Source organism: Anas acuta, chromosome 1, assembly GCF_963932015.1.
Source record: "Anas acuta chromosome 1, bAnaAcu1.1, whole genome shotgun sequence".
In the NCBI taxonomy this organism is placed as follows: domain Eukaryota; kingdom Metazoa; phylum Chordata; class Aves; order Anseriformes; family Anatidae; genus Anas; species Anas acuta.
In genome coordinates, this window is record NC_088979.1 from 98,212,649 (window position 1) to 98,239,480 (window position 26,832).

The following is a 26,832-nucleotide window of genomic DNA, read 5'->3' on the forward strand; positions in this document are numbered from 1 at the left end:
TACCCCCCTCCCTTTTTTTTTTTTCTTCTTTTTCCTCTTTAAGATAGCGTCAGTAATGACAGTCACTGGATTTGCATACTTGGAGGAAAAAATGAAGAGGTTTAAAAGATGCTTTGGAAACTGCACCAGTACAACTGGTTCTGTGTTTATTTGCTTTTCCTTTTCTCAACCTCATCAAGCAAGCGAAGGGCTTCCTTGGGCCACAGAATAGCATGAAAAATTGGGATACTCAACAGCCATACAGTTTTGCTTCTTTGAGGAACCGTCCGTGTGGCTGAGAAAGCTGAGGCAGAGTGCGGTCAGGTATGAGGGAGCGGGACTGAACCGGCAGAGACCTGGCAGAAAACGCGAGGCTTCATTCAGTGTTGACTTGCAGAAGTGTGCTGGGCTGGAGAGGTGAAGATCCTCGGCCAAGTGGCTGCTGGGGCCACAGGCCTGTGTTATACAGTGTGTTTGCTGTGCAACCACGGCAGTACCACAGCGTGTGCAGTGCTGCTGGCAGGGCAACCATTCCTGCTTTTACTCGGCAATGAGAGTTCAGATTTCATAACCTTCCATGAGGATAGGCTCACTGGGACGAGATGTTTCTGCATAACACCGCTTTGAGGAAAAGCAAAAAAGACAAGGAGGTGGTGACTGTGAAATGAGCAAGCGTGGCAACGTACGGTTCATTTCCCATGAAACACAACAGCTGCTGCCTGCAGATTTTGGCCCTCGGGGGCTGCCCGGAGTAGTCAACTTGACCACACGTAGCAGGGCCTTGGTGTCAGCCTGCTGAAATCTTTCAAAACCTTGCTTGGCATCATCCCCTCCTGGCAGCTCAGGGCAGGGATTATGCCTGTGTCTGTGACAATTCAGTGTCCATGTGGGAGGACTGCAGAGCTGATGGATTCACTGTGCTTTGTGGTTACAGTGACCATCAATTCACCTGGAAAGTCTACAGGTCTAATCAAGAGGTAGGGCTAGAGCAGATGCACTGAAGGCATGGCTTAAAAATCATAACCTGGGCCACAATTACTGACCAAACAGGGAAAAAGTAGGATAGCTGGCTGAAATGCATAGGAGCATAAAGGTAGTAAGTCCTCGTAGTTACATCTGGTACCAACATGTTCAATAAATTAGCTTTTTTTCTTCCTTATTTTTTCAAGGAGTTCAAGAGAAGGTCTTTCCACAGCAGTTTGTGAGGCCCATGTTCTTTTTCTCATGGAGGTTTTTAGCTTTGACATTTTTTTCAACCTTCAAGTTACATAACTATGCAGCAGAAAATACAAAAAGTGAACAGCAAAACAGAAAAGCTGAGTCTTCAAAGCCTCTTGCTTCTGAAGGCCTGAGCCTGGGTTTAGGTATTAATTGATAGAAAGCCAAAATTACCCTATACCAAGACCCTCCATAGTAATTTAGAAAAGTAGTTGTAAAAAAAACACAAAAACACAAACAAACAGTAATAAACTAGAATATTTTGTCCTGAGTAGTAAATTGAATCTGCACAGCTGCCTGTCGTGCAGATACCCTGCTCTCAGTCTCACAACCTGTATTTCATTCCGGTTTGGCTGTGCTTGTGTAATCGCTGCTCATGTGATGCCACTGCTGTTGCTGTTGGTCTAGGACAGCTGGGAACCTGCGATGTTGATGCTTCAGAAGCTGTAGACTGGAAAGCTTGCAGAAATACTGGACGCACGGAAATAATTGTCATGTGCTTCCTCTGAGCGTGCCAAACTCTTGCAAATGAGCGTGGTGTGTCTGCTCATCACAAGTTGACTTCATCGTCCTGCTGTGTCAGGTGTTGTCACACAGAGTAAAAGGCAGATCTAGAAAGTAAATGTGTGCTGTAATTTAAGCCAAGGTACTGTGTGCAGGTACAGCAAACAACTGAAGGATTTGGGTAAAAAAAAAAAAAAAAGGAAATGATAATAAGAAAATGTATCTACTTTTGACTGATGATTGGTGGCAAGTTGTGGCAGACTACTACACATTTCTGATTTGAAGGAGTCAAAATTCAAATTGATGTGGGATACACTTCAGAGAAAAATACTGAAATGTTTAATTAATGGCAAGTGATTACAATATGATAGTTCTGCACCTTAAACAATTATTTTTGCCTCTTGCCATGGTTCTCTGCAGTCTTAAGCTGTTGGTGAAGATGGATACCAGTTACTAATTAAACTTTACTTTAAATTTGTTAGTCTAACATACTGTTGTTTTTTTCTGTTCACATTAATGTGTAATACCCCCTTGTATTTTACAAAGAGTGTGTGTGCATGTGTTTATGTGCAAGTGTGTGCCCATATGTTTTCAGTTTAAGTGTTGTCATTGATGGAACATACTCATGATGGAGGATCATGAAGTAACTCAAGGCATTTGAGACTAAAACCGAATTCTGCTCTCTCCCCTGTGATGATTTTGCTTTTGAAATATGTAGGAAAAGATCCTTAAGCTCAAGCAGATCTCAGAATAAATCTGTAATGGTAATTCCAACTATACGTGTTATGATAGCAATTCAAGATTTATATGTAGTGATTTCTACTGTTATTGTTATCTTAGTTGCATAATTAAAAAATAAATAAAAAAGAAATGGCTCCACTAAAATCTTAATCAGCTAACATTGTAAACCTTTCAATAATGTAATGGAATAATTTGATAAAAGAAACAATACTCTGAATGGTCACAATTACTTTAGAGATGAGGGAGGTAATGAATAATACCCAGAGATGAAATCCTCTGCTTTTGAATAGAAATGTCTTTTAGTGTCAGAGATGACTGTCTCGTATGATTATGCTCAAGTATTACTTCAAGGCTGCACCAAGCTAAATGGAGTTTGTTCACTTCTGCCAAGCAGATATGGCTGAATGAAACTGCTTCGTTACTAAAATCATCTCCTCCACCTCCCAATTTCTTCACTTTTTTCCTCTTCCCCATCTGTTTTAAGATACCAAATCTGTTGAATAACACGTATTCGATGAGGTTATTATAACACTGTCACAACTGTATCATCAATACCTTTGTGTGATCAAAACTCCTTTTATTAAAGGACACTCAAATTTTACTTCTAAATCCAAACGTCATCAGACTTCAGAGTAGTGAACATGACCTCTCTGTGTCACCTTAAAGTCTGAAGAGGCTGAGTGCAGAAGCGTTTGTTTGTTTTGCTTCTGAAGTTAATTTAAGGAAATTTACTGATGAAGTAAATTGACATTACTGATTGACATAAATAATGATCTAACCGTAAATTTCCATTGCCAGTTAAAAATTTTAGATTGTTGACCTCTTCCTTCCACCACTTTTAAAATGTGTTGAAGGAATGGCTGTGCAACAAGTTGTGATCAAGTTGGAAGCTTTCGATGTCCTGTAATTTTCTAAAGCTACCCACTCTGACTGTCTGGAGGGAACAATGGCTCATTAGGGACACTATAAATAAATATGAATCCCGTTTTTCTATGCCACTAAGTAGGTCCCACTTCAATTCAGAGCAAGTGTCTTACATAAGTCTAGTTAGGGGAACTTTCGTCAGTGCATGCCAATTACTGGCGTTAACCTATTGATAATGACACTCAAAGCCTGTTTTCTCATGTGAAGGGTGGACAGAGCTTTGTGTGAACCGTCAAAGGAAATTAGGAATTAGGTAACTGATGTAGGAGCAGAAGAAGAGGCTTCTTTGTATTTCTTCTTCCTTGAGTCATTTGGACAAACTGTTAACTCCTTAGAATTTGGTCTGCTGTACAAACCAATAGTTAAAATGATGGTTCGGGGACATAGTGAAAATAAAAATAGTGCATTAATTCCTCCCCCAGCCAGCCTTGCTGTTTAAGATGGTGTAAGACTCTGCAGTGATAGTTCAGCCTTACTCATTAGCAATTCACCTCAGGAAAGCAGCTAAATGTGTCTTTGTTCTCAAGTGTCAGGATTCAGTTTCCAGTTGTTTTAAAGCTTTGTACACGTTCTGTGGATACACAAACTATTTGGAGTTTTTCCTTAATGTCGTTTTTTTCCACATTCTGGTCCATCTGTTTTGACTTTTTTTTTTTCTGATTTAAGAGATTTACTTCCTCATACGTGATGAGGGACACAGGGACACTTAACCCTGAGAAACGTTCAAATGGCCCTCGTGAGAATGTGTCAGTGACACCGTGTGCTGTATCACGCACGTGGTTTGTGCCAGCATCCGATGTTACAGCCTGTGGGCTGTAATTAGTGCAGCGTCTGGGGAGGTACAAACTTGTGAGACTGTAGGGTGGTGATGATGATAAAGGTGGTGTCCGAAGAAAAGCAGATCTTTCGATTTTATCTTCCTCATTATCTCTTGAGCCGGCCGTGGTGCCTTGCGGTGTAATGTTTTCACAGCAGTTGAGGTGTGAAATTTCCCACCATGGTGCAATCCTAATCCGTTCTTGCAGTGCTAGAACAAGAGTCGAGCACGAGCATGTGCAGACCTGTCTGGTGGAAGTGGGGAGGCGAAGGCGAAAGATAATGAGGTTGAAGAGGACAGGGGAGCTTTCATTTAATTTGCAACCTTGCTGTTTCTGTTCAGAATCCAGTATTTGAAGCACAGGGGGAGCAGTAAGTTCTTCTGGAGCTGCTTTCTAAAAGCGTATCGGGAATGTTTTATTTGTAATGCGGGTGGTGACCATCAGCCCTGGTCACCTGCTGCAGAGCAAACAAGAGAACCAAGCAAAGCCAAATCTTCTGAACTTAGGGAAACTTTTCTGTAAGTTTTCAGTTCTGCTCTGTGGGCTTCATCTGAAGTCTAGCATGCTGGGTTAGGATAGAAGACTGCACCTGACACCTGCATCGTAGTGAGCTGAGGGGGCTAAAGTGGAAAAAGCATTTCAGATAACTCCTGTGATGTGCCTACGTCTGATAAGTATATGATTAAATAGTGCTGTTTTGTAGTACAGGCAAGGCTGGCATTCAGTCTTCTCAGCATAAAGTACAGTTTTCAGGTACTGTATTTCTTTCTCTAACTGGTATTTTCTTCAGCATTGCTATTGTGCCTGGTCTTGTTTTGTGTGATAATCCTTTTTTCTCAGTGAGGGCTGCAAAGGTTGTTACGGTGATTTTCCAAGCATTGGTTTTGGACTTGCAAAAGTTACCCATCTTGACCTAGCTCTCTTCAGTTGGGATTATATTCTTTTTTCTGCAGATGGTCCAAAAAAAATCTTCCAGTTAGCTGCTTTTCCTCGGGGTTGTTTGTATTTTCCTTCTCTGTTGGTAGGTATGAGTGGGCTGAGTTTTCAGTCTGCCCAAATCCTGAGATTTGACATACTCGGAAATTGGTCAAGACTGCTTGAGGAAAGGTGAAGGAAAGTTAGTCCCTTCTGAGTCTGATGTTAGGGCTGGCAGACGGCTGATGGGAAAAATCAAAAGTACGAGCCATAGGCTATGGTAGCAAATAGGGTGGTATGGGGAGAGTTGGGAGCGTGGAGTGAAGCAGCTGGGGCTGAGCATCACACTGAGCACATTTTGCAGGTTTTGCTTTGGTTGTATGGAGTAACATCCATTAATGGCTGGGGAGGTGTTTGATGTGCTCCTGGAGCACATCCTCTGCTTTGGTTTTATCCATTAGGAATCTAGTTTGCCTGCTCTGAAAACCCTCCACAGCGTGAACCTCAGCATTGCTAGAGGTAATGTGCCTCTCATGAGCTGAAAAGCTCCTAGAGATGCTCTCTGTACAAGGTGACGGCGAGGTGGGTATGCACAAAAGGTCAGCGGCTAAGACTTGTCCAGAAAATTGGCAAAAGAGGCCAGAGGAGCTGTTACTGACAGTAAAATAATAATTAAAAAAGGTGTCTATGTTTAAAGGACTGAGGTAGATGAAAAAGGCAAGTATGTAGTTTGATCAAAGCTGTGGCTTCCCAATAAATTAGTCATCCTGTTTGCTGGTGGCATGGCTGCGGGTGTTGAAAGAGTATTACGTTATAAAGAACAGACTGGATTTTGATCTCAGACGTTTAGTAAAGTTGGAAAGGCATTTGTACTGGTGATACAAACCTAAATATGAATAACTGATTGAACAAAATATTACGCAGACTGCAGTGGGACAGAATATGATGTTGGTTAAAATGATTAAGAGAAACACAAAGGCATGCTGTTAATTCTAGATGTGTGGAGTTTAGGACCAATATGTGGAGTTTTGGAAGGACGGTGATATCCTGGATATGAAGGAGGGGGTATTTTAGTCAACCATGAAGCACCTGTTCAGGTGATCTTCAGCTTAAGCAAGTCTAAGCAGCCAAGTTGTATCTTGACAGCCATCTGTTACCACCATTGTATTGTGAGCTGGCAGCTGCATGTTTTTACTGACAAACAAATACACTGGCTTTTTAGGCAAGTGTCCATGCTTATACCACAAAGTCAATGGAAATATAACGTACAGCAGAAGAGGGAGAAGATAGGAAAGGGAGTATTGTGTTACGATTTCCATTTTACATATGGCGTGACCCAGAGTGATAACATTTGCGATAACATTTTTCTTCTTTATATTTTTAATGTTAGGTTTACCCAGAATTGCAAATTACCAATGTTGTCGAAGCCAACCAGCCAGTTACAATCCAAAACTGGTGCAAGAGAGGATGGAAGCAGTGTAATGGTCACCCACATATTGTGGTTCCCTACAGGTGTTTGGGTGAGTAGTTGTCTTTTTCCTGCTCTTTGAAGTTTCTATCTCTCTATGACAAAAAGTACAGAGTCTACATAAGTATCTTTTGTATCTCTATATTATTATCTTCTCTGAGGAGGGTTTTGTCCAATTGTCCAGTCCTTTGGAACTACCTTAAATAGAAAATGCTCTTGATATTCCTGATGCTATTTTCGTGATTGACTGCAAAACAGACTTCTGATTACTCCCCAAATTTTTGCCACTGTCTGTCATATACTTTTCTTCCATATAAACATTCCTCTGTGCCCAGTTTACAGTCCTTTGCTTATAAGCTATCCACCTTTTCCCTAAATATGTACTGTTTTTTTTTCATTATTATTTGCATATTAAGTCTTCGGACTGTTACTGTGAAAGCCAAAGGGCTTTATTTTTGTTGAAAGCAAGCAAAAAAATAGACAATAAAACACCATTTTTTCTTCAGATTCCTTTTTGTAGCAATAGCTATTCTCTCCTGCGTCCTTGGTACTTTGAATTGGTTCAGCAATTTAAAAGGGAGGTTCATTCCTTTGGATTCTTCTGTTTGTCTGTTTTTTATTTTGTTAACCTTTAATTCTTTGTTAGCATTCATAAAGTTGAGAATCATATTAATTTGCTGTTTTCATTAATATTCTAATCACATCTTTATCTTGAAATTATTCCATGGTATATTTAAATACATTGCTTTACCAGTGTCATTTTTGAATCATTAATTGGCAGTCTGGCTTCGTGTTTACATGTTGGAGTTTAAGGTTGGACCTTGCTGTTCTGTTATGCCAGGGCAGATAAAATACTGTGTGGAAAGCATCTCAGGCCTGTTATTTGATGAAACTAATAATGAAAGAAATTCCAGAAGATATGCAACCTTTCTAGAATTTTTATTTAGACTAGGTAAAACACATGGCACATTGCCTGATGCAGAGGCAGTGAATGGGCTAACTCAAGAACAGGACTGCAGAGTAAGGAATGCACATACTACCAGTAAGATGATAAAACAACAGGTGTGGAAAATCTGCCTAGAAATATGAGGAAAGCTTTATCATTCGGTAAGGTTTCTAGATCCTGCGTTTGATTGTATGGGTAGGAATTGCATATTTCAAGAGCTGTGGTATGTATTTGTGATGCCACTGTAGATAAGAATGAGCATGAGTGTTCAGGAAGTACTCAGTCAAGACTTCTGGGGAGCACTTTTTTGAAGCCTTCGTGTACGTTATGTTGATCTCTCTTACACCAGGACTTTTAAACTGTTAAATAAAGTCATCTCTGCATTTGTTGCTGTGCTTTCCATCATTGTCCATGATCAAGATAAAAAAAAATCAGTTTGTAGAACAGGTAAACTTGTAGAGCAAGGTAAGCAACTTTATGGAAGCAGTGCAGGACTGCAGTCTCACCCGGCTTCATCATAATATATTTGATAAATTCCATGTGAGTCCACTTGGCCTAGGTACAGATGTGGTGGGAGAAGAGCATACTAGTAGAGATGCTAAAACTAATTTTTATTATTTGTTGTATTGTGATTGTAACCAAAGCTCTGAGTTACGATCAGGGAAGTATTATGCTCAGGACTCTGCATTCTTATGTGGATTTGGTCAGTGCCCTGGAGAACTTACAACTTAATTTAAGATAAAAGACAATGTCATCACAAGAGCAAATGAATATAAATTGGCCATGAATAAATTTAATCTGGAAATTACAAGGAAGTTTCTGCAAGAGTAAGGAGCTCCAGCAGCCTCCTGGTAAAAGGGATAGGAGTAAGAAGCCTAGTAATTTAGAAGGAAGTTCATAAATTTATGAACAGCATTATGAGCAGTTGCCTGCAGGTGTGAGGAACTGGGCTTGGACATTTAAGGTATTTTTCCTGAGCTGCTGTTTTGAATGAAAAATTATCAAGACTTAAATGTCTGCTATCTTAGATAGTAAGTTAGACTTCCCTTGCTAGAGGCAAAAATTTTAAAGGAATTTAAGCAGCTCATTCCCATTAATGCTTTGCCCTTGACTCCAATTTTATATTAAAAAATGTATTTTTTTTTCATATTTCCTTGTAACTGAGCTTACACATTTGTCTGCCTGTGTTTATGGATGTTTGTCAGCCTTCTCCTTCATCCTAACTTTAAATAAATAAATAAAGCTAATAGAAACAAAATCCCGAGGAGATACTAATGTTCCTGAGTGGGGGGAGAGTGACCACATAGTACTTCCATTGGAGGAAGAATTTCCATTGTCTGTTGTTCCTTCACCAAACAGCCCTCTAGTTGCTCTCAGTGGTCCTCCAGCAGTTAAATGAGGCTGTCTTTCATGCAAAGAAAATACATTAGTGAGGGAGTCTGACGGAGTGGGTCATTTTCCCAAGTGTGGCGGTACACCCCTGCCATGGGAAGTCAGGATTGCTTAGTTCCCAACATCTTGTTGGCTCATTGCCCTCCTGGTGGGAAAGCTGGCCATAAGATAAACAGGTTCCCTGAAAAGAGCAGAAGTCTTGAAGAGGGGGTAAAAGTTGTTTTTTTTTTTTTTCTTTTTGTTTTTAACAAAGACTGATCACTTACTTTTCCTGTTAATCAGTTACCTTATTATTTTACTACTTTGATTTTTCTATAATTTAATAGTTGTGGTCAAGTTACAAACAGTTTAAAGACTTGCTGCCTTGTAAATCAAGGGAGTAAGACTGGAGGAAGCAAGTTAGTTGAATTCAGGCTGTTAGTGCCTCACGGCTTTGATGACGGATTATCTTTTAACTTTACACAGTATCGTGTTTTTTGTTTTAATTCCGATAACTAATCTTGCAGCCTGCACAAACAGCTCAGTATTTTTTTTCTCTCTCTCCTGCTAATACCATTTCAATACTAGAAAAAATATATATTTTTTTTAACGTTTGATCTTGCTTATCAGCTCTTTATGTGCTTCTTTACTACCCTTGATGTGGTTGGTAGTGGGCAACTTCAAAAGTAAGGCTCTGGCAGTACCCATTCTGCAGGAATCTTAACACAAGTAGACCCTTGATGTAGACTACCATTAACTAGTAAGAATTAAGATACCTTTAAAAAGTTTGCTAGTGGGCAGCTGATTGCAGAGTTGAGTGATGCTTCCCCTTCCCCCCAATTTAATGTTGAGCTTTACTGAAGCCCTGGAGGCTTTTTTAAAGCTCTTCGTAGCATTACGAATGTTACCTTGGAGTGAAAATCACTTTCAGAATCTTGAGTGAATTGAACATTTCTTCCATCTTGACATTTGTTTACTGCAGCGGTGAAAAATATTGAGTGACAGAAATATGTCTGCTTTCAGGCTGGAGCATCTTCATGGCCTGTTCGCATTCCAGTCTTCAGCCAAGGCCTTGGGAGACATGTAGAGAGCGTATCGCTTCAGCACTTGGCTGCTCCTTTAGCTTTTCTCTTTGAGACTCTTGCATGGTAGTTAGTGCAGCAATTTGTAGCAATATACTCTGGTAATATTGATCAGATATATTGGATTACACAGCTTCGTATTTCCTTTTCATGAGTAGATGCAGCTAAAGTATGTAGACAATAATTTAAATACGGCAAAATGAAAGCCTTGAGAGCATGTGCTTTTGCAATGAGTAATCAAACCAAAGAAGAAAATCATTACCAATTTTATTTATTTTTAAGATACGATATTATGCTGGTGTGCAAGGCTTGACAATATTCTTAAAACTACAAGTTTTGAGAAAATGTTGTCATGGAATAAATCTGATTCTAAATCAGATAATCAGATAAATCTCTCTTGCATGCTTCCAGGGTCACAGGGGCTACTGTACAGTTTGTTTACCGAGGAGAGAAAACTTCTTGTGAAATGGAAATTGTTGAATAAATTCTAGTTACCTCTGTGAACACAGTGAAGGCATTTGCCTTAACAGTATCCTTATTTTTATCTTCATGTTTTTAGAAAATGACATCTTTCAGTGTGTGCTTATGGCTTGAAGCTCTGTTACCCGCCTCACAACAGAAATAGGAATCTATTTAGGTCTCTCTCTCCCTCTCTGCCATGAAGACAGCAGTCTGATGTGATGGTTCAAAAGATTGATTTTTAAATACAAAGATCAAGGGTTAAATCATGCTATCTGAGGGAGACGTGTGCTGCTTGGCATAATCACAAATGTGTTTCGGTGCTCAGCTGAAGATGGTGAGCAGTGAGATTCGTTGACTGAAAGGTAAAGATCTGCACTGCTTCTTGACATGGTCTCTGGGTGAGGGAGCATGCTGGCATCCCCACACCTGCAGCATGCAAAAAACAGGCTCTTGCTGCAGGGCCTGGGCTGCAGGGTTTCAGCAAGCAGTGCCAAGAAGCCCATGATTACTGCTTCACTTTGTAAACTGTTCTAGAGTAATATCCTGACTGCAAATCCAGCCTTGGTAAAGGTAGAGGGATATGTGCCACAGGCTGCAGCAGGAAGGCAGGACTTCTTCCTGGGTCTTTTCTGCTCTGGGGTAGCATGGGCAATAAGCAGTTCTGGTTTGCTTTCTCTTCACATCTTCCATGAGGAAAAGCAGCTGGCAAATTTGTGTAACGTGGGCTGTGAAATGAGATAATCCACTCAATTTTCCAGGATTGCTGCAGGAGCAGGCATTCTTGTCCCAGCAGTGCCATTCTTTTAAAACCTTAGATAAATGTATAGCTACACTTTCCTGAATAGATGGCATTTCATTAACTGTTGGTGAAATATACCCTGGCCTAGCTGCTCGTTATACACCATAGCCTCTAAATTACATCGATGTTTGTGGACACCCAGCTGTGAGATGGGGTGAAGGGGAATTATCAGAGCTTTGATTAACTGTGCTGTGCAAAACGCTTGCTTGCATGCTCATGTGTGACTCTGTTTTGTTGTCTCTTTAATGTGTGCTGCTAAGCCCCATATTCAGGCAGTGCTTGAAGGATCCAGATGTATTGCAACACCATTATGTATGTAGCCTCTGTCAATCAGACTCTGATTGCTTCCGATCATTTCTCCATAAACAAATGGATTAGGTTATATGACAAGTATATTTTGCTGTTTAGTTATGTAGTGGAAAGCTGACTTCTCGATTGGGTTTTAACAAAAACATCTTTGAAAATACTTATTAACTTGTCACGCTTTATTACTCTAACAGCTTGTAAAGTTAACCACTTGTTGGTGTCTGACAAAAAGGCGTACCCAAGCTTTGACACACATGCCTAGCCAGTTAAACCAAAGGAAACACGAGGGTTATGCCTGGAATAAATCATTTAAATAAATATGTAGTTGACAGCACAACGGTTTCTGGTTCATCTGGTAGTCTACTTGCGATGTTAACTATGGGGTTTGTACCCATGAGCATGCGAAACGCCTGTTTGCTGCTGCTACCTGGCAGTACTGGCCGTCGTTTTCCCTCAGCCACTACCTAGTGGGCCTATTCCAGCTGCAGTGAAAGCTGCTCTTACAGGCTGTTTGGAGGAGCTCTCCACTGGCTTTTCAATGCAGCACCTAATCAGCAGAGTGACATTAATTGTCACAGTTTCCCTGTCACTGTTGGTTTAGCTGCCTGCCTCCAGCATGCCTCCGTCTCTGCTCCGCCACAGGAGTGATGCAGGCAAGCCTCATGCCCCACTCTTTTCCTAAAATATAAAACATGCTTATTTTCAGCCTGCATGACTGCATCACGTCTAGATTTCTGACAGTGCTAGCTGACAAGAGGGAGAGAAGACTCAGAGAAGACTGCCAGCTTGAATGCTCAGCGAGGAGACCTCAGGCAGAGAAACCTAGGGTGCAACGAAAGGCACAACTCTTCATTGCAGTGCTGCTGAGAGAAATCCTTTCATATCTGCTCTTTTCTACCTACTAGACACTATTCCTGTCTGCCAGTGGTATTTCTGGTACAGTGCTAGTAGGTGGAGGAGAGCCCTGCTGGCACAGGCTGGGCACGTCTCCTGAGGGACAGCGAGGTGCGGGAGCACCCGGCCTTCCCCCGCTGCGTCATGGCCTGGGCTCGGGCTGCCTCTTCCAGGTACCACCTCGCCAGGCCCCTGCTCAGACCCAAAACCGTGCTTGGCTGGCGGGTCGACAGCTCCTTGGCACTGTGCTGGCAGTCTGAATCTCCTCCTATTCCCATGTCCTCACTGCTGAGCTAATTGCAGCAAAATCTGGGCCTCTTCATCGAGTGTGCTCCTGAATGCCCTGCTTTGCAACAGTGTAATTAAGAGCATGGCCTGACATGCTTTATCAAGTTGAAGTGGTTTTCCTTATATACCTGAACTCGGCCTGAATTTTATGGTCAGCTTCTATTATAGGGAAGAAGGTGGCTGCTAAATATCAGCAGGCTTAGTGATGGATTTCACAAACAATGAGGGGATTATCTTTTCATTGTAGTTCTTAGTGGCTGCATTGACTCTTGGTTTATGGCTGTGCCTTTGCAAGGACTGCATAAATCATTAATGTGGCTTTTGGCATCCTTCAGGGGACAAAATGCCATCTGCTAGAGGAAGAGGTGGGGAGTGGGCAGAGAAATGCTGAATGAAAAGCACCCACCAGGCAAGTGAGAACTTCCTCAGTCACTCACAGGTCTGCCACCTCCTCACTTGTGCCAAACATTTATTCAGCTTTTTGTTAGCCAAATTCAAGCTGAAGGCTCAGAAACCTTGAAGTAAAGATGTGGAGCACAATTAGTGTGCTGGTGGTGACCAGAATGTGCCTTCATGTGTAAAAGTAAATGTAAAATATCATAATTTTGTACAGTTAGCCCAGAAAGAATGAGTCTGAGCTTGTGTATTTCTGACCGTTTTTAGGATGAACACAGGTTTTACTTGTTCAGTGACTGGAGTAAGATTGTAATGAGAAATGGATTTGTGGGATAAGACAAAACACAAAACCTTTTTGAGATCTTGAACAAAACACTTCTGCAAGTCTACTCCTGAAGCAGTAAAATAATGTACTTGGAAGTAAATATTGTAAATGAGTGTTATATTTGCTGCTTTAAAATGCAGAAGAGAAACCAGAGCAGGTGGTGTATATGTATACACCTGAAGAACAGCTCACAGGAAGCTGTCACTGATAACATGGAAGTTTTGTTAATAGCCACCTCTTAAAGCATTACAAATTGTAGTAAATATTTGTTTAAAAAAAAAAAAAGCCCAGGTTGTTTTGAAACGTGTAATAATGTGGCTAGACTAAGTTTTTTGTCTCTTGTAACTCTGTCTGAGATACCTGAATGTCAAGCATTCCTGCTTTATCTTCAGTGCTTTACATAAGGACAGTTCACCACAAAAGGTAGTGCTGAGGGAGTATTGGTAAGGTTAAAAAGTTAAGGGCTCAAAAATTGGGAAATCAGAAAGCTAAGGTAGCCCCTGTGACCTTATCTAGGCCCTCTCTGTGCCAACTGTGCTGGAGAGGCTGAGGTTGCACAGGTACCCAGCCAGTGCTGTGCTCCCAACGCTCTTTGTGATATTTTGTTCCTGCCTTTTGGCTCAGCAGGTCCCTCAGCCTTACACACTGCTTGCCATTCAAACCCTGCCTGAAGACAAAACCAATTTTCCCCTCAGAAGTTTCTCTCATCTTGCCTGAGAGCTTTGGAGACAGTTTTAGTTTCATAAAGGTCATGAGGTAAGGACTGTCCATCCCTTTTTAGAGTTGAAAAGATGAAGAAGGGCTGGGGAAAACTTCAAAATTATGTTAGTGGTTGGCTCCAAATTATGAAACACTTGAAGCAACATGCACACAAGTCTTCATGAAGTATACACACACATGGTTCTTGATGGACGTGTGCGTTCACATACATGCAACCTGTGAAAAACATATGGAGCCACTGCATAGGTTTCATACCATGTTCATCGTACACACCCGGCTTTTGGAACAGATGAAACGGGACCTTTTCATCTGAGGATCTTTGTGGTGCCACAGAGATGATTCATCCTTGTTTGGGTGTTTCCTCCAGCAAGCATCACTTAATTTTGCCATGGGAGAATTCTGCTAATTAAAGGTTGTTGTTTGCCTAGCCCTTCAGGAAGGGAAGATAGGGAGAGGAGAAGGAAGGGAAGTGCACATCCCATCACACGTCAATAAATTGATTTACATGTGGAGCGTCTTTCTACAATTTTCTGCCACCTAACTGAAAGCTGTGATAAAATTTCATCGTAAATACATTCTGGTCTGATTGATCAGATTCATTAACTGCAAAGGAAGAGTCATGGGAATCACTGTATAATTCTAAAGGTTTTAAGGAAGATCCTGGAAATGCATTTCAGGAAGCCTGTTTTGGGGGGGAAGGTTTGAAGCACTAAGCACTTACGAATATTGGGTTTGCCACCGAGTATGATACTGAGGAAGAGGCACTTTATTTTTTATTTTTTTAAAGGAAGAGATAGGCAAATGGATAGTGTGTCTACTTCAATTTTTCAAAAGAAATGTAACAAGGTCCATTACCAGAAGCTATTAAAGAAATTAATCTACCATGGAATAGAAAACTCTTATGTGGCTAAATAAGGAAAAAAAAAGTAGGAATTAATGGTCCATGCTCAAGGTGGAGAAAGGTCACTAGTAGAAGAATCTCAGAGAGATCAGTTCTTCGGCCTGTGACATGCAAAATATTTGTGAATGATTTGGAAAAGAGGGTAAATCATGTGATGACCCATTTTCTGGAGTCACTAAGTTATTTAGGGTAGAATTAATAAAAACAAGCTGTGAAGAGTTTCAGGTGGATCTCTGATATTGATTGACTAGAGATAAAATGGCAAGAGAAAATCAATGCAATAAAGGTTATGTACATGGGGGAATTGCAACATAAATTAATCTTATCTTAGTGAATATGGGGTTACTATGGGTAGCCCCTAACTACTCAGGAATGAGACCTTAGGCATTAGTAGCTCTGTGAAAGTGTTGGTTCATTACTGCCAAAAAAGCAGCACTAGGAATTGTTAGGGAAGGAGCAGGGAATAAGTCACGGAATCACAGAACGGTTTGGGTTGGAAGGGACCTTAAAGATCGTTTAATACCAACCCCCTGCCATGGGCAGGGAAGCCCCCCACTACACCAGGTTGCTCAAAGCCCCATCCAGCCTGGCCTTGAACACTTCCAGGGATGGGGCATCCACAACTTTCATGGACAACCTGTTCATAAGCATTCTTGTGCTTACATGGGTTCCTTTCCACTGTCAGAGTGCGTCATCAGAATTCATAGCTCAGTTGTTCCCTCTAACCTGCTGCTTTTCTGCCTCTCTGAGGGCTCCTATCCCTGTCTTGCTCTTAAGAAGTCTCTCTCAATTTGTTTTCCAGCCTTGCTCCCTTCTGTGACTCACCAGGCCCTACTGTCTTGTCCATCACCATTCCACTCATGTCTCCTCACCTGAGGCACCGCTGTTTCTTCTCTTCTCCTTTTCTTTCTGAGTAATCTTCTTCCTAGCTTAGCATCAATCTCCTCTAAATGCTTCCTCTTCCTCTCAGCATCCGCTATCCATCTGGTCCTACTTCTGTCCTCTCCCCAGCTTTTCATCAGCTCTGCCACTTGTTCCCTATCATCTTATTTCACATCTCACTTGATGCTACCTGAGCCAGGAAAATAGAGAGATACCCTATGATGCTTCCTGAGAGCTCTGTGATTAGTCTGCTCTAGCACAAAGGCAAGGTAGCACTTAAGGAAAAAAAAAAAATCTTTTGTCATAGCAAAAGCATGCTTTATGTTCTCAGTGGGAAGGTTTTTTCCCCCATCTGTCAGTACTTCATCCAATGTGAAGAAAGGTATAATTGCCTGAACTTAGCTTTTCCTTTGTATTTTTGCTTGCAACAAATTGTGATAAAAATGGCTTCATTTAAAGCAGTCTTGATTATGACTGTTACAGACAGGGTCTGAGGGGCTGTTTGATATTGCTTCATTTGTGCTGAAGAGAGATGCTGTATCTCTGTCATATAACCAAACAACTGCTGTAAGACTTGATGCTTCACTAAACTAAGACAACTTTATCTTGAATATTGAAAATGGTCATCAGTTTCCCTAATGATGATATCCAATTAATATTTTAATATTAGTTGCTTCCCTTTTTCAGTGAAAAATGCAGATCTTTAATTCCATGTTCCATAGAATCATAGGAATGGTTTTGGTTGGAAGGGACCCCAAAGCTCATCCAGTTCCAACCCCCTGCCACAGGCGGGGACACCACCCACTGGATCAGGTTGCTCAGGGCCCCATCTAACCTGGCCTTGAGCACCTCCAGGGGTTGGGGTATCCACAGCTTCTGTGGGCAACCTGTGCCAGTGCCTCACCACCCTCTGAGTGACAAATTTCCTCCTAACATCTAATCTAAATCTTCTCTCTTTTAGTTTAAAACCATTCCTCCTTGTCCTGTCATTTTCTGTTCGAGCAAAAAGTTCTTCTCCATCTTTTTTATAAGCCCCTGTTAAGTACTGAAAGCTGCAATGAGTTATCCCCAGAGCCTTATCTTTTGTAGGCTGAACAGCTCTGGCTCTCTCAGCCTTTCTTCATAGGAGAGGTGCTCCAGCCCTCTGATATCTTTGTGGCCCTCCTCAGGACTTGCTCTAACAGTTCCACATCCTTCTTGTGCTGGGGACCCCAGACATGGACTCAGCACTCCAGGTGGGACCTCACAAGGGCAGAGCAGAGGGGGACAGTCACCTCCCTGGACCTGCTGGTCACTTCTCTGCTGATGCAGCCCAGGATGCAGTTGGCCTTCTGGGCTACAAGCACATGCTGCTGGCTCATGTCAACCTTCTCATCCACCAGAGCCCTCAAGTCCTTCTCCTCAGGGCTGCTCTCAACGAGTTCCTCTCCCAGTCTGTGCTCATGTCTGGGATTGCTCTGACCTAGGTGCAGCACCTTGCACTTGGACTTGTTGAACATCATTCGGTTCACTTGGGCCCAGTTCTCAAGCTTGTCCAGGTCCCTTTGGATGGCATCTCTTCCTTCTTTCATATCAGCTGCACCACTCGGTTTGGTGTCATCTGCAAACTCAATGAGGGTGCACTCGATCGCATCGTGTATGTTGTTGATAAAGATACTAAACAGTATTGGTCCTAAGACAGACCCCTGAGGGACTCCACTCGTCACCAGCCTCTGCCTGGACATAGAGCCATTGACCACTGCTCTCTGGGTGCAGTTTCCTTACTGCTGCATTTAATTCTCCTTTAAGAAAATCCATGAAACTTAAATCCCTAAGGTCAGAATTCTTTTTCCTGCGCTGTTTCTATTGTGTACGTGGCTTATAACGTCGGTTGAGCTGAAAATTTCTTTAGTCTGTATTTGAAGACCATTGTCTTGTAGGCAGGATGAAAGAACATTGTCATCTCATTTTTTAAGTGCTGGCATTGTTCCTCCTGTGCATGTAATCCTACCTTGCAACTCAATATAACTGTGAAAGGCAGAATAATAATGCTTCAGGTTTTGAAATCCAGAGGAGAAAAAGCCGTGGCAGTGAGCAGAAGTTGTGCAGGAGCCCCTCGGTTAGGAGTGGTGCTACTGAAACTGTATTGCACAAGTCTTGTGGGACAGCTGCTTAGACATGAGCTGTAGTTTTTAAATGCCTGTTTAAATTTAAGTTCTAAAGCGATGTCTAGATTTGGTATTTCTTGGTCACAGTACTTGCAGCAAGACATCAGAATTCCTTCTCTTGAAAAATGTTTGGTTTTTAGACAGCAAGTTATCAACTCTTTCACTGTGCTAACTAGCAAGAACAACAATCTGTGAACTGTAACAAGAAGGTATATGTATTTGGTTTGGGTTGTCAGAGGACTGGTAGGAATTAATCACCATATCTGCCTTGTTAATTAAGATGGGGAAAAAATGGTTTTAGTAACGTAAGGTCTTTCTGTGAAAGATCTTTTGTTAATAATTTGTTGATAAATATACCTTTACATTCTCAAGTTTAGCGGATAGCGTGGCTTTTGGGGGAAAGTTTGTTTCCAAGAGCTCGTCTGTAACCTTGGAAAAGAATTTGCAGAATTACTCTAAGTGTAGGAAAGAACTTGGTTAATTTTCAGTGAAGAATTTGTCATTTAGGGCACATTGCCCTTCAGGCTAAAAGGACTGATAAAGATAGTACTTAGGATGTGACAGCGCAGCACCTCCTTACTTATCTGCCCTCAAAGGATAAATTGTCCACAGCTGGCAAAGGGGGAGGCATGGCAGCCTTATGGGGCTGTGCTCAGTGCTGGAAGTCACTCAGGCCTAGCTCGTGTTCATTTGACAGATCTCATCGCTTGCAGCCTCGGGATGAAGAAGAGGATCATTCGTGCTCACACCCGGCAGCATCCCCACAAAATGTGAGGCTGGGATTCGAGGGCTGCAGAGCAGCACCCGCGGAGCGGTGCTGGGATGACACCAGCCTTCGTCCCGCTGCACTGATGGCTGCGCTCGGGGTGTGTCCCTGGGGAAGGAGCTACAGCGCTTCACGGCTGTGCAAATATCCAAAATGTTGGCGAGATGAACATGCTGACGTTTGGAGGTCAAACATGCCTCAACACTTCTAGTCTCTTAACCACAATTGCAGGCATCTTTGTCATGCAAGCAGGAATTCCCCTGGGGTTCCTTACTCCTTCACACGAAAACTTGTACTTACAGACAGCGATTCAAAGCAAAAAATACTGTGTGACAGGAGACATTTTGTGTTCAACTGCTGCTTTTTATCTTCTCGTGGAAGACTTCTGCAATGGAAAATAGAAAAATTTGTTTCTCACAAAACTCCTCAGATTTGAACACAACTTTTATCCACAGCTCTGAAAACCAAGAGCTGAGCAGGGTGAAGCAAACAGCCCTCCATCCTGCCGCTCTTTCAAAAGAAATTGAATGGTAATATCTGTTTTTAAGGACCCATTTTGAGTCTTTTTGAGACTTTTCTGGTTACTGAGCCAGTCAGATAACCCAGGAGGTTCACTGCAGCGATGGGTGAACAGGCTCTGGCCGTGCAATTGAAACCCACAGTAGGTCTCTGCTCCCTCTCCCGCAGACCTCAGGATGTTGTGCTGGGTTACAAAGTTCTCCTTTCTCACTCTCCTCCATGACAGGGAGGTTATAGGGAAGGGGAGGGAGAATGTAGTAGGAGCAGTGAGAGCTGAGAAGCTGCAGAGGCCACAGAGAAAGCAAGAGGCCAGGACGGGGGTGGAGGAGCCGGATGAGGCAGGGAGCCACCGATGGGACAGTTTTATTGATGTATTTATTTGTCATGAGAAGACTTTAATGGTTTTATTTGAGAGGGGCTGTACGCTGCTTTTCTGTTTGTGCCTTCCTTGGTTAATGATGAAGAAGCCTGACAGTGGAGGCAAAGTGGTGGAACTCAAAGTCTGTCTCTGCAAAGCAGTTACAAATGACCGGCATGGTCCTGAACTTTCTGAACTCCATCTATTTACACACAAAACATACCAGCATCACACTTAATAGCACCAGCAGCCTGCTTGTTAACAAAATTAAAGCAAGTGTCTTTGATACTCCATTAGCTTGAAGAATTGCTGCTGATTTACTGATTACAGTATAGTCTTTCCTCATGAGTGGTTTCATCAGTATTAATGAACGTATGAGTACCCCTGTATTGTGCTTTCACTGTGGATTTAAACTTTATTTGGAAGTGTTGAACTTCCCTGCTGACCTCCAGGTTGGTAAATACTAGTAGGGTTTTTTAATGTGGTCAGAATCACGTGAAGATTTTTTGTGATGATCGCTAATGGAACTTAAAGAGGACTTTGTTCCTGTTGAATATGTGCACCTGAGGCTAATCCAAAATACTTCAATTTTAGTGGAACGTATGAATTAATTTCCAAAATAATGACAGTCGTAACTTTTCTTTCTAACTTGCTGATTTTTTTTCCTACCCAGGATTTGTTTTGTGTGCACACCTAAAATAAAAATATACATGCAGAATTGATAGCTAAGAGTTGTAGCTTAGTTCTGTACGCAACCTGTTGTACTTAACCTGGCCATTAAAAATGCTTCCTAATTATTCAGTTTGAAATGCTGAAAGACAATGAAAACCTGTGCTAGGGATAACGAAAGAAGATCATGATTATTAGAAATTATTTACTTTCTACATTAATAGCTTTGAAGTTTTACTCCCATTGGCTTTGTCGGTAAGTTCTTGATGTGTAAAATATTTAAATTACCCTATTTTTTTTATTAGATCATCAGAATTAGGTCAACAGAAAATTGAATCATAACAACTTGATATCAGAGTTAATTTTTGGTAACACAAATTAATTTTGGCTCTGTTGTAATACTAGCTTCTAGTTCTTTTTGCAGAAGGTACTCTGGTGAATACATAAGCAGTGTCTGCTTCTTAGGAAGCCTGATCCTGTGTGCTTTGAAGGAGATTGGTTTTTGTTTTAGTTTTTCCCATAGCTGTTCTTCGTTGAATTGGTCGTCTATATGACGTGTTTTTATTCTAGCTTAACCTAGGACACATTTTCTGAGTACCTATTCTTTTTTCAATCTATCCTTTTCCCCTCATGAGTGTTCTTAATCCGTTAAAAAGCTTATTGATTAATTAAGATCAGCTCCGTCTGACTTACAGCTATTTGGAACCAGTCCACTGAACAAAGATTCAAACCTACTGGGAAAAGGACTACCTTCTCACGGCTTTTCATGATGTGTAACACAGTAGTGTCCTGCCCTATGACTGAAAAGCCTTTATGTTATCATACCGTACAAATGAGAAATGAGAAACGACATGCACATAAAGCTAACTTTGGAGCTGTTCCTTTTTACTTACTTTCTGAGATTTGTTTATTCAGTCTGTACTAAATATGTTTGTGGTGTGTCCTGGGTGTTTTTTTTTTGTTTGGTTGGTTTGTTTGTTTTTTTTTGCATGTAATTTTATCTTTTGAAGAGCAATCTGCAGGAAGATTTTCTTCTTTCAGTAAAATCCTTTGTAAGTTCTGCAGTAGACTTCAAGTTCTGCTCCCTGTATGTCAAACATTTTTTATTACATCTGTTTCATAACATGACCAAGCTTGTTTTTCTTCAGTCAGAGAAGAAATTTAGTCTTTTGGGTACGGTTTCCATTTTATGATGTCTGCAATACCAACAGCCACCTATGATTGCTTTGCTAGAGCAGAGTTGGAGGAAGCATTCAGGGTCTGATGGATCTGATTTAGTCTTTCTACTGCTTGTCCTTCAGCCTTCTTCTTAAAGCTTGTCTCAGTTCAGCTGAGATGGGCTGTCAAACAGCTTGAAATGTGAGCCAAGCTAATTAAATAAATAATCCCCAAATTGCCTTTCACTCAGGGGTTTTAAAAAAACCAGGACCCTGATCTTGCTGATAACAAGGTCACGGATGTGATAATGCTGGCAGGAGAGCAGGCTGGGCGTGCAGCTGTGGAAGGAGAAAGCATGGAGCCACTCTTTTCTGAGAGAAACATTGACCTGGGTTATCCTAAGCCAATCTGAAACAACGTCTACATTAATCACAATTTTTTGAAGACGCAAGTTCCTGTCCTCATCAATGGCCCATGAAGCATTTGGCTACCCCAGAGTATTCTTTGCTGGTTATCTTGGGTTTTGTATTCTTAAATATTGGGCTGACTTTGAAAATAGAAGATGTAACGTGTAAATCACTGTCATATTGTTGTTATAGAGCATCAAAGTGAAGCAATAAATCTTTCATGCTGCTTCTCCCGTTGTATAAATCATAAACACTGATACATTTTTTCTTGTCTGTTAGTGTGGGAAATGAGATACTTAGGTTAAAGTCTGATTGAATCAAAATCTAATGATTTTTCTGTAGCCTACCTCTGCCTTTTTGATACTTCATTTGCTCCCGCTTATTAGCTAACAATGATCCCCCAAGTTAATTTCGCATATTATAAAGGAGTAATACTGAAGTCTCATCTACCTCTCCTTTTTGTTAAGCTCTGTAAAATGGTAGGCAGCTGTAAAGTTTTATTTCAAATTTCAGTTATGTAACTGCCCTCGTAATTTACAAAATGTCTCCTGTGTCAAGGTGTTTCGAGAGGAACTTTTAAGTTCTAATAAAAATGCAATATGTAATTTTAAGTTAAACTCTAATGCTGCTTTTATTATGTATGAACAGTTGGCTGTGTGCAATTACTGTTATCTGGTCTGTTACAACAGAATCAATTTAGAGCATTTTTTTGCACATTATCAGAGGTAAAGCTCTTAAGAAAAATGTATTCTAAAATAGTATGCGCTCTGCTGAGGCCAGCTAATTCAGATAAGGGAGTTGGAGAAGAGGGAGAATGCCTCTGCAGTGCTTTGAGGTGCCAACTCTTGTCCTTTGTCCCCTTCCAATCTTTCACAGCTTGCAGGGCGTTACGAGGTTGCTCATTGCCCAGAAATTCTGGTGGTGTCAACAGGAAAGAGACTGAATGGTGTCTCTGCTGTACTGTCATGGTCTGTGTGCCTCACTAGGTGATGGGGACTACCTCTCAATCCCAGGCAGTCCTCCTGGAAGTTGGTTGTCGATAGACAGTATATTCTTGGGACACTGGTGCTTGTATCTTCTCTCTTGTTTTTTTTTTTTTTTTTAAGTAGAATTTCCCATTATTCTCTGAAGATTTGTTTATTGCATGATTGGAGTAGCTGGAGATGAAACAGTGCAAAATAGCACCTTTGGGGAAAAACCCACTGAAGAGATCATTGACATTGCTTTAAGCAGTACTTCAAAAAATGAATTCTACCAGATGAGAGGCAAAGTGCTTGTTTTGATGAATTGTGACTTCAGATCACCTTACCCTTTTCTCTGACATGGCAGGTTGAGGCTTCTGAACAAGAACAGCCATGCTGCAAGAAGTGCTTGAGCAGTCCCTGCTCCAGCACACCTCTCTGAGAGGGAGTCGCCTTGAACATCTACATGTGAGGCAGCCGTGGTCTGAAGCCTTGGTCAGACAATGGTGTCCAAGTGATATATTTGAGGGGGTTGTAACAGTGGCAGTCTGTATAATCCTTATCTCAATGATAAATTCTCTTTATGTGAAATTTTTCTTGTTAACAATTTGAATTCCAAAGCCAGCAAGCAAGCCCTCACCCTCTGTCCTGTTTTGCCTGTCCTGTTTGAGTACCGTATGGATTTATGAACAAGGTATCTCCTCTGCTGGGCTTAACCAGGAACATTGAAAGGTCGACTTCCTGAGCAGAGGCACTTGTGTGGGAATAGGAAACACCACCAGCATGTTGGTGGATGTTGTGATGCCACCTTCTTCTGTGTATATTTATTCTCCATTCTTATTTACCATCACAGCTAGAAAGCTATCTGGATGCTGCCTCGCTGCCAACATTGGAAGTGCACAGTAGTAGATGTTTTTATCTGTGTCTTTTGAAATTTTCATTGCTGATTCTGGTTTCTAACATACCCTTCAAAGCTGTCCCTCTCCTGGTGTCACATATAAATCCATCCAGATGGAATCTGGGTTCTGAGCATTGCATAGGAGACAATTTGTCCAGCTTAACCTTCCTTCTGTGTGGGAACTTCTAAGATGTGTTTCAGCTCATTTTGGTGGCTTTTATTCTGTCAAACATGTATATAAAGATCCCTATGTGTTGATTTGATTTCCTTAATGTAATTCTTGTGTTGTCGTACATACTTGAGACAGATGCTTTGCCCTTAAACTTTTTGCAATGATGGTTTAGCTAGGCACTTTTGACTAGAAGCAGAAATCTGTGAGGGATTTAATTCTAAACAATAAGCTTTTATTGACCTTTTCAGTTACATTACAAAATGTTCCATCCCAGTGGTTAGTCTTGATTTATTCAATCTAATTTGGCCATCCTTGCTGTAGGTCTACAATATGATATATTTACTGTTCTTGTTCAGTTTACCGTCTTCTTTATGGTTGTTCATCTTACTCTAAAATCCATTTACTCTTTTTTTTTTTTTTAATCTATTGATGTGATACAAGGTATTTGAATAAAAAATCCATGTTCTAATACTGTGGATTAGACTTGGACGTTAGGCAGTGTTTCTGAACGTAAAGCCTGCGCAAATAGCAAATGTTGTTTTAGCATGTTGCCCGCAGTATTTCCTGTAACGTACTGTTTATATTAGTCCTTGAGGTCAGGGTTCAAGTCGCAATAGAACATGATCTCGCGTGTTAATCCTGCGTTGGTTGCTATCCACAATGACTCATACATATAAGGAAGAGAAATTAAATAAAACAGGTTGGAATGGACCACTTGGTAAAATATGACCATCTCCTACCAGCCCTCGATTACCAGTGTTGTGATCACTGGGGTTAATTTTGTAAATGAGAACTGGAGAGAAACATTTTTGTCATGAAGCAGAGTTTTTTGGAAGAAGTAATCTTTACATTAAATATTTACATGGCATTGAACATTCACAGAAATTGTTGACTTTTCCCCAATGCTAAAAGTATGCTACACTGACTTCTCAGTTATCCTGTGCTCTCATGGGAGGATTAGTGATGATACAGAGCTTTTGCCTTTTAGTTAATAAAAGCAACTCATCCCATGGTAGTAGCAGCCATTACTTTCACATCCTGCCCTTGAAGTGGTGTGCTCAGAACTGGATCTCGGCGAGCAGAATCCTGTATCCTGTCCCTGTCAGTATATGAATGTTACAAGCCAGTAACTGCATTTGTGCTGCTTTTTTTTTTTTTTTTTTTTACAACTACTTTTCTAACATCTGGAGCTGATCCAAAAGTTTGTATACCTGGTAAGATAGGGGATTTTTCTAAAGTAACGTATTGTCTTCCTTGTTAGCCAAGGTAATGAGCTAATAAAGTGGCGCAAGAAGCCTCTCCCAGGAACATGTGACTGAAGTATGTGATGTTGACAGTGTGACTGTCGTGTTTTGTCTGTCCATAAAGTTGGCTAAGCCATCGTTTACCTTTCTGTGGGATAGATAAAAACGTACAAACCTTATCCATATCCCTGAAGTCTTTTCCGCCTCCCCATACAAAACAAATGGACAGGACTGTTCGGCACTCAGACAGGAAAGGACCTTTGGAGTCCAACCTGCTGCTCAAGGCAGGGCTGATACCGAATTTTATCAGGCTACTCAGGGCTTTGTCTAGCCTGGTCTTGAAAACCTCCGAGGACAGTGTTGTACAACAATAGCTCTTGGCTGCTTGTGCTGTTTTGGCTGGGATAGAGTTTTTTTTTTTCTTCATAGTATCTTGTATGGTGCTTTGTGACAGGTTTTTCCCTCTGCTTAATTATCCTTGTGACTTCTGTGTCCTCATATCCTCTAAGAAGGTCTCCTGTCTCAGACTACAGCTGCTGACTCTTCCTGCAGTGCCCCCCTGCAAAGCAGCTCCCACTGGTGTCTTGGCGATGTCCCCGCTGGTGCGAGCAGGCAGGCGGTAGCTGCCCTGAAACCATTTCTGCTCTGTGCTGAGCAAGCTCTGCTCCCTCAGTCTCTCCTCACAGGCCAGTTCTCCAGCCCCCCTCAGCCATCTCAATGACCCTCTGCTGAACTCATTCCAGCTCATCGCTGTCTTTCTCGTACACCCAAAGCTGGACGCAGTATTCTGGACGCAGTCTAATCAGTGGCAAAGTAGAAGGGGTTAATTGCTTCCCTCAGTCTACTGTACGTGCTTTCCTTCATACAGCCCGGGACACCATTGGCCGTCTTTTCTGTCAGGACATACTGCGAGCTTGCTGTTGCCCATCTGAGCCTTTTCTGCAGAGCTGTTCTCCAGTTGGCCCCTCTCCAGCCTGTATCATTGCCAGGGCTTTTTTCTTCCCAGGGGCAGGGCCAGGCACTTGTCTGTTGAATTTTATGAGGTCTTTGTCAGTTCATTCTTCCAGCCTGTCTAGGTCCCTCTGAGTGGCAGCTCTGCCTGCAAGCATGTTGACTACCCTCCCCGCCCCCCATATCATTGACAGAGACGTTAAACAAAAGAGGTGCCAAGATAGATCTCTGTGGTATTCCCCTTGTTATTTCCTTTCAGGTGAAGTACAATCATGAACCACTCGCTGTCCACTGAGCTTGGCTACAGTCAGTTCTTCACCCAGTTAGTAGTCCATCCTCCCAAACCCTAACATCTCAGCTTGGATACAGAGGTGTTGTGAGAGGGAAATGGTATTGAAATCTGTGCTAAAAATAGAGCAGACAGTATCTACTGCCTTTTTTTCTTACTTACCAATCATGCCATTTCATCCTAGAAGGTGAGTCAGGTTGATCAAGCATGACTGATCTTTGTTAAGTCTGTTTTGGCTATTGCAAATCGTCATCATCATCTCCCTGTGCTCAGAAATGACATTCAGAGGTACATTCAGAGGTACATTCAGAGCTCCATGAGTTTCTACGAGACTGAAGTGAAATGGACTGGCC

General features: G+C 41.6%; 1 protein-coding gene across 4 annotated transcripts in view; it reads left to right on the forward strand.

Moving 5' to 3' along the window:
• APP (amyloid beta precursor protein) overlaps positions 1-26,832 on the forward strand; it is a 213,619-nt gene that overhangs the window by 57,807 nt on the left and 128,980 nt on the right. For all 4 annotated transcript variants that reach the window (XM_068689985.1, XM_068689995.1, XM_068689966.1 and 1 more), the window contains exon 3: positions 6,490-6,619. In XM_068689985.1, coding sequence (XP_068546086.1) covers positions 6,490-6,619 — 130 coding nt within the window. The remainder of the gene's footprint in view (positions 1-6,489; positions 6,620-26,832) is intronic.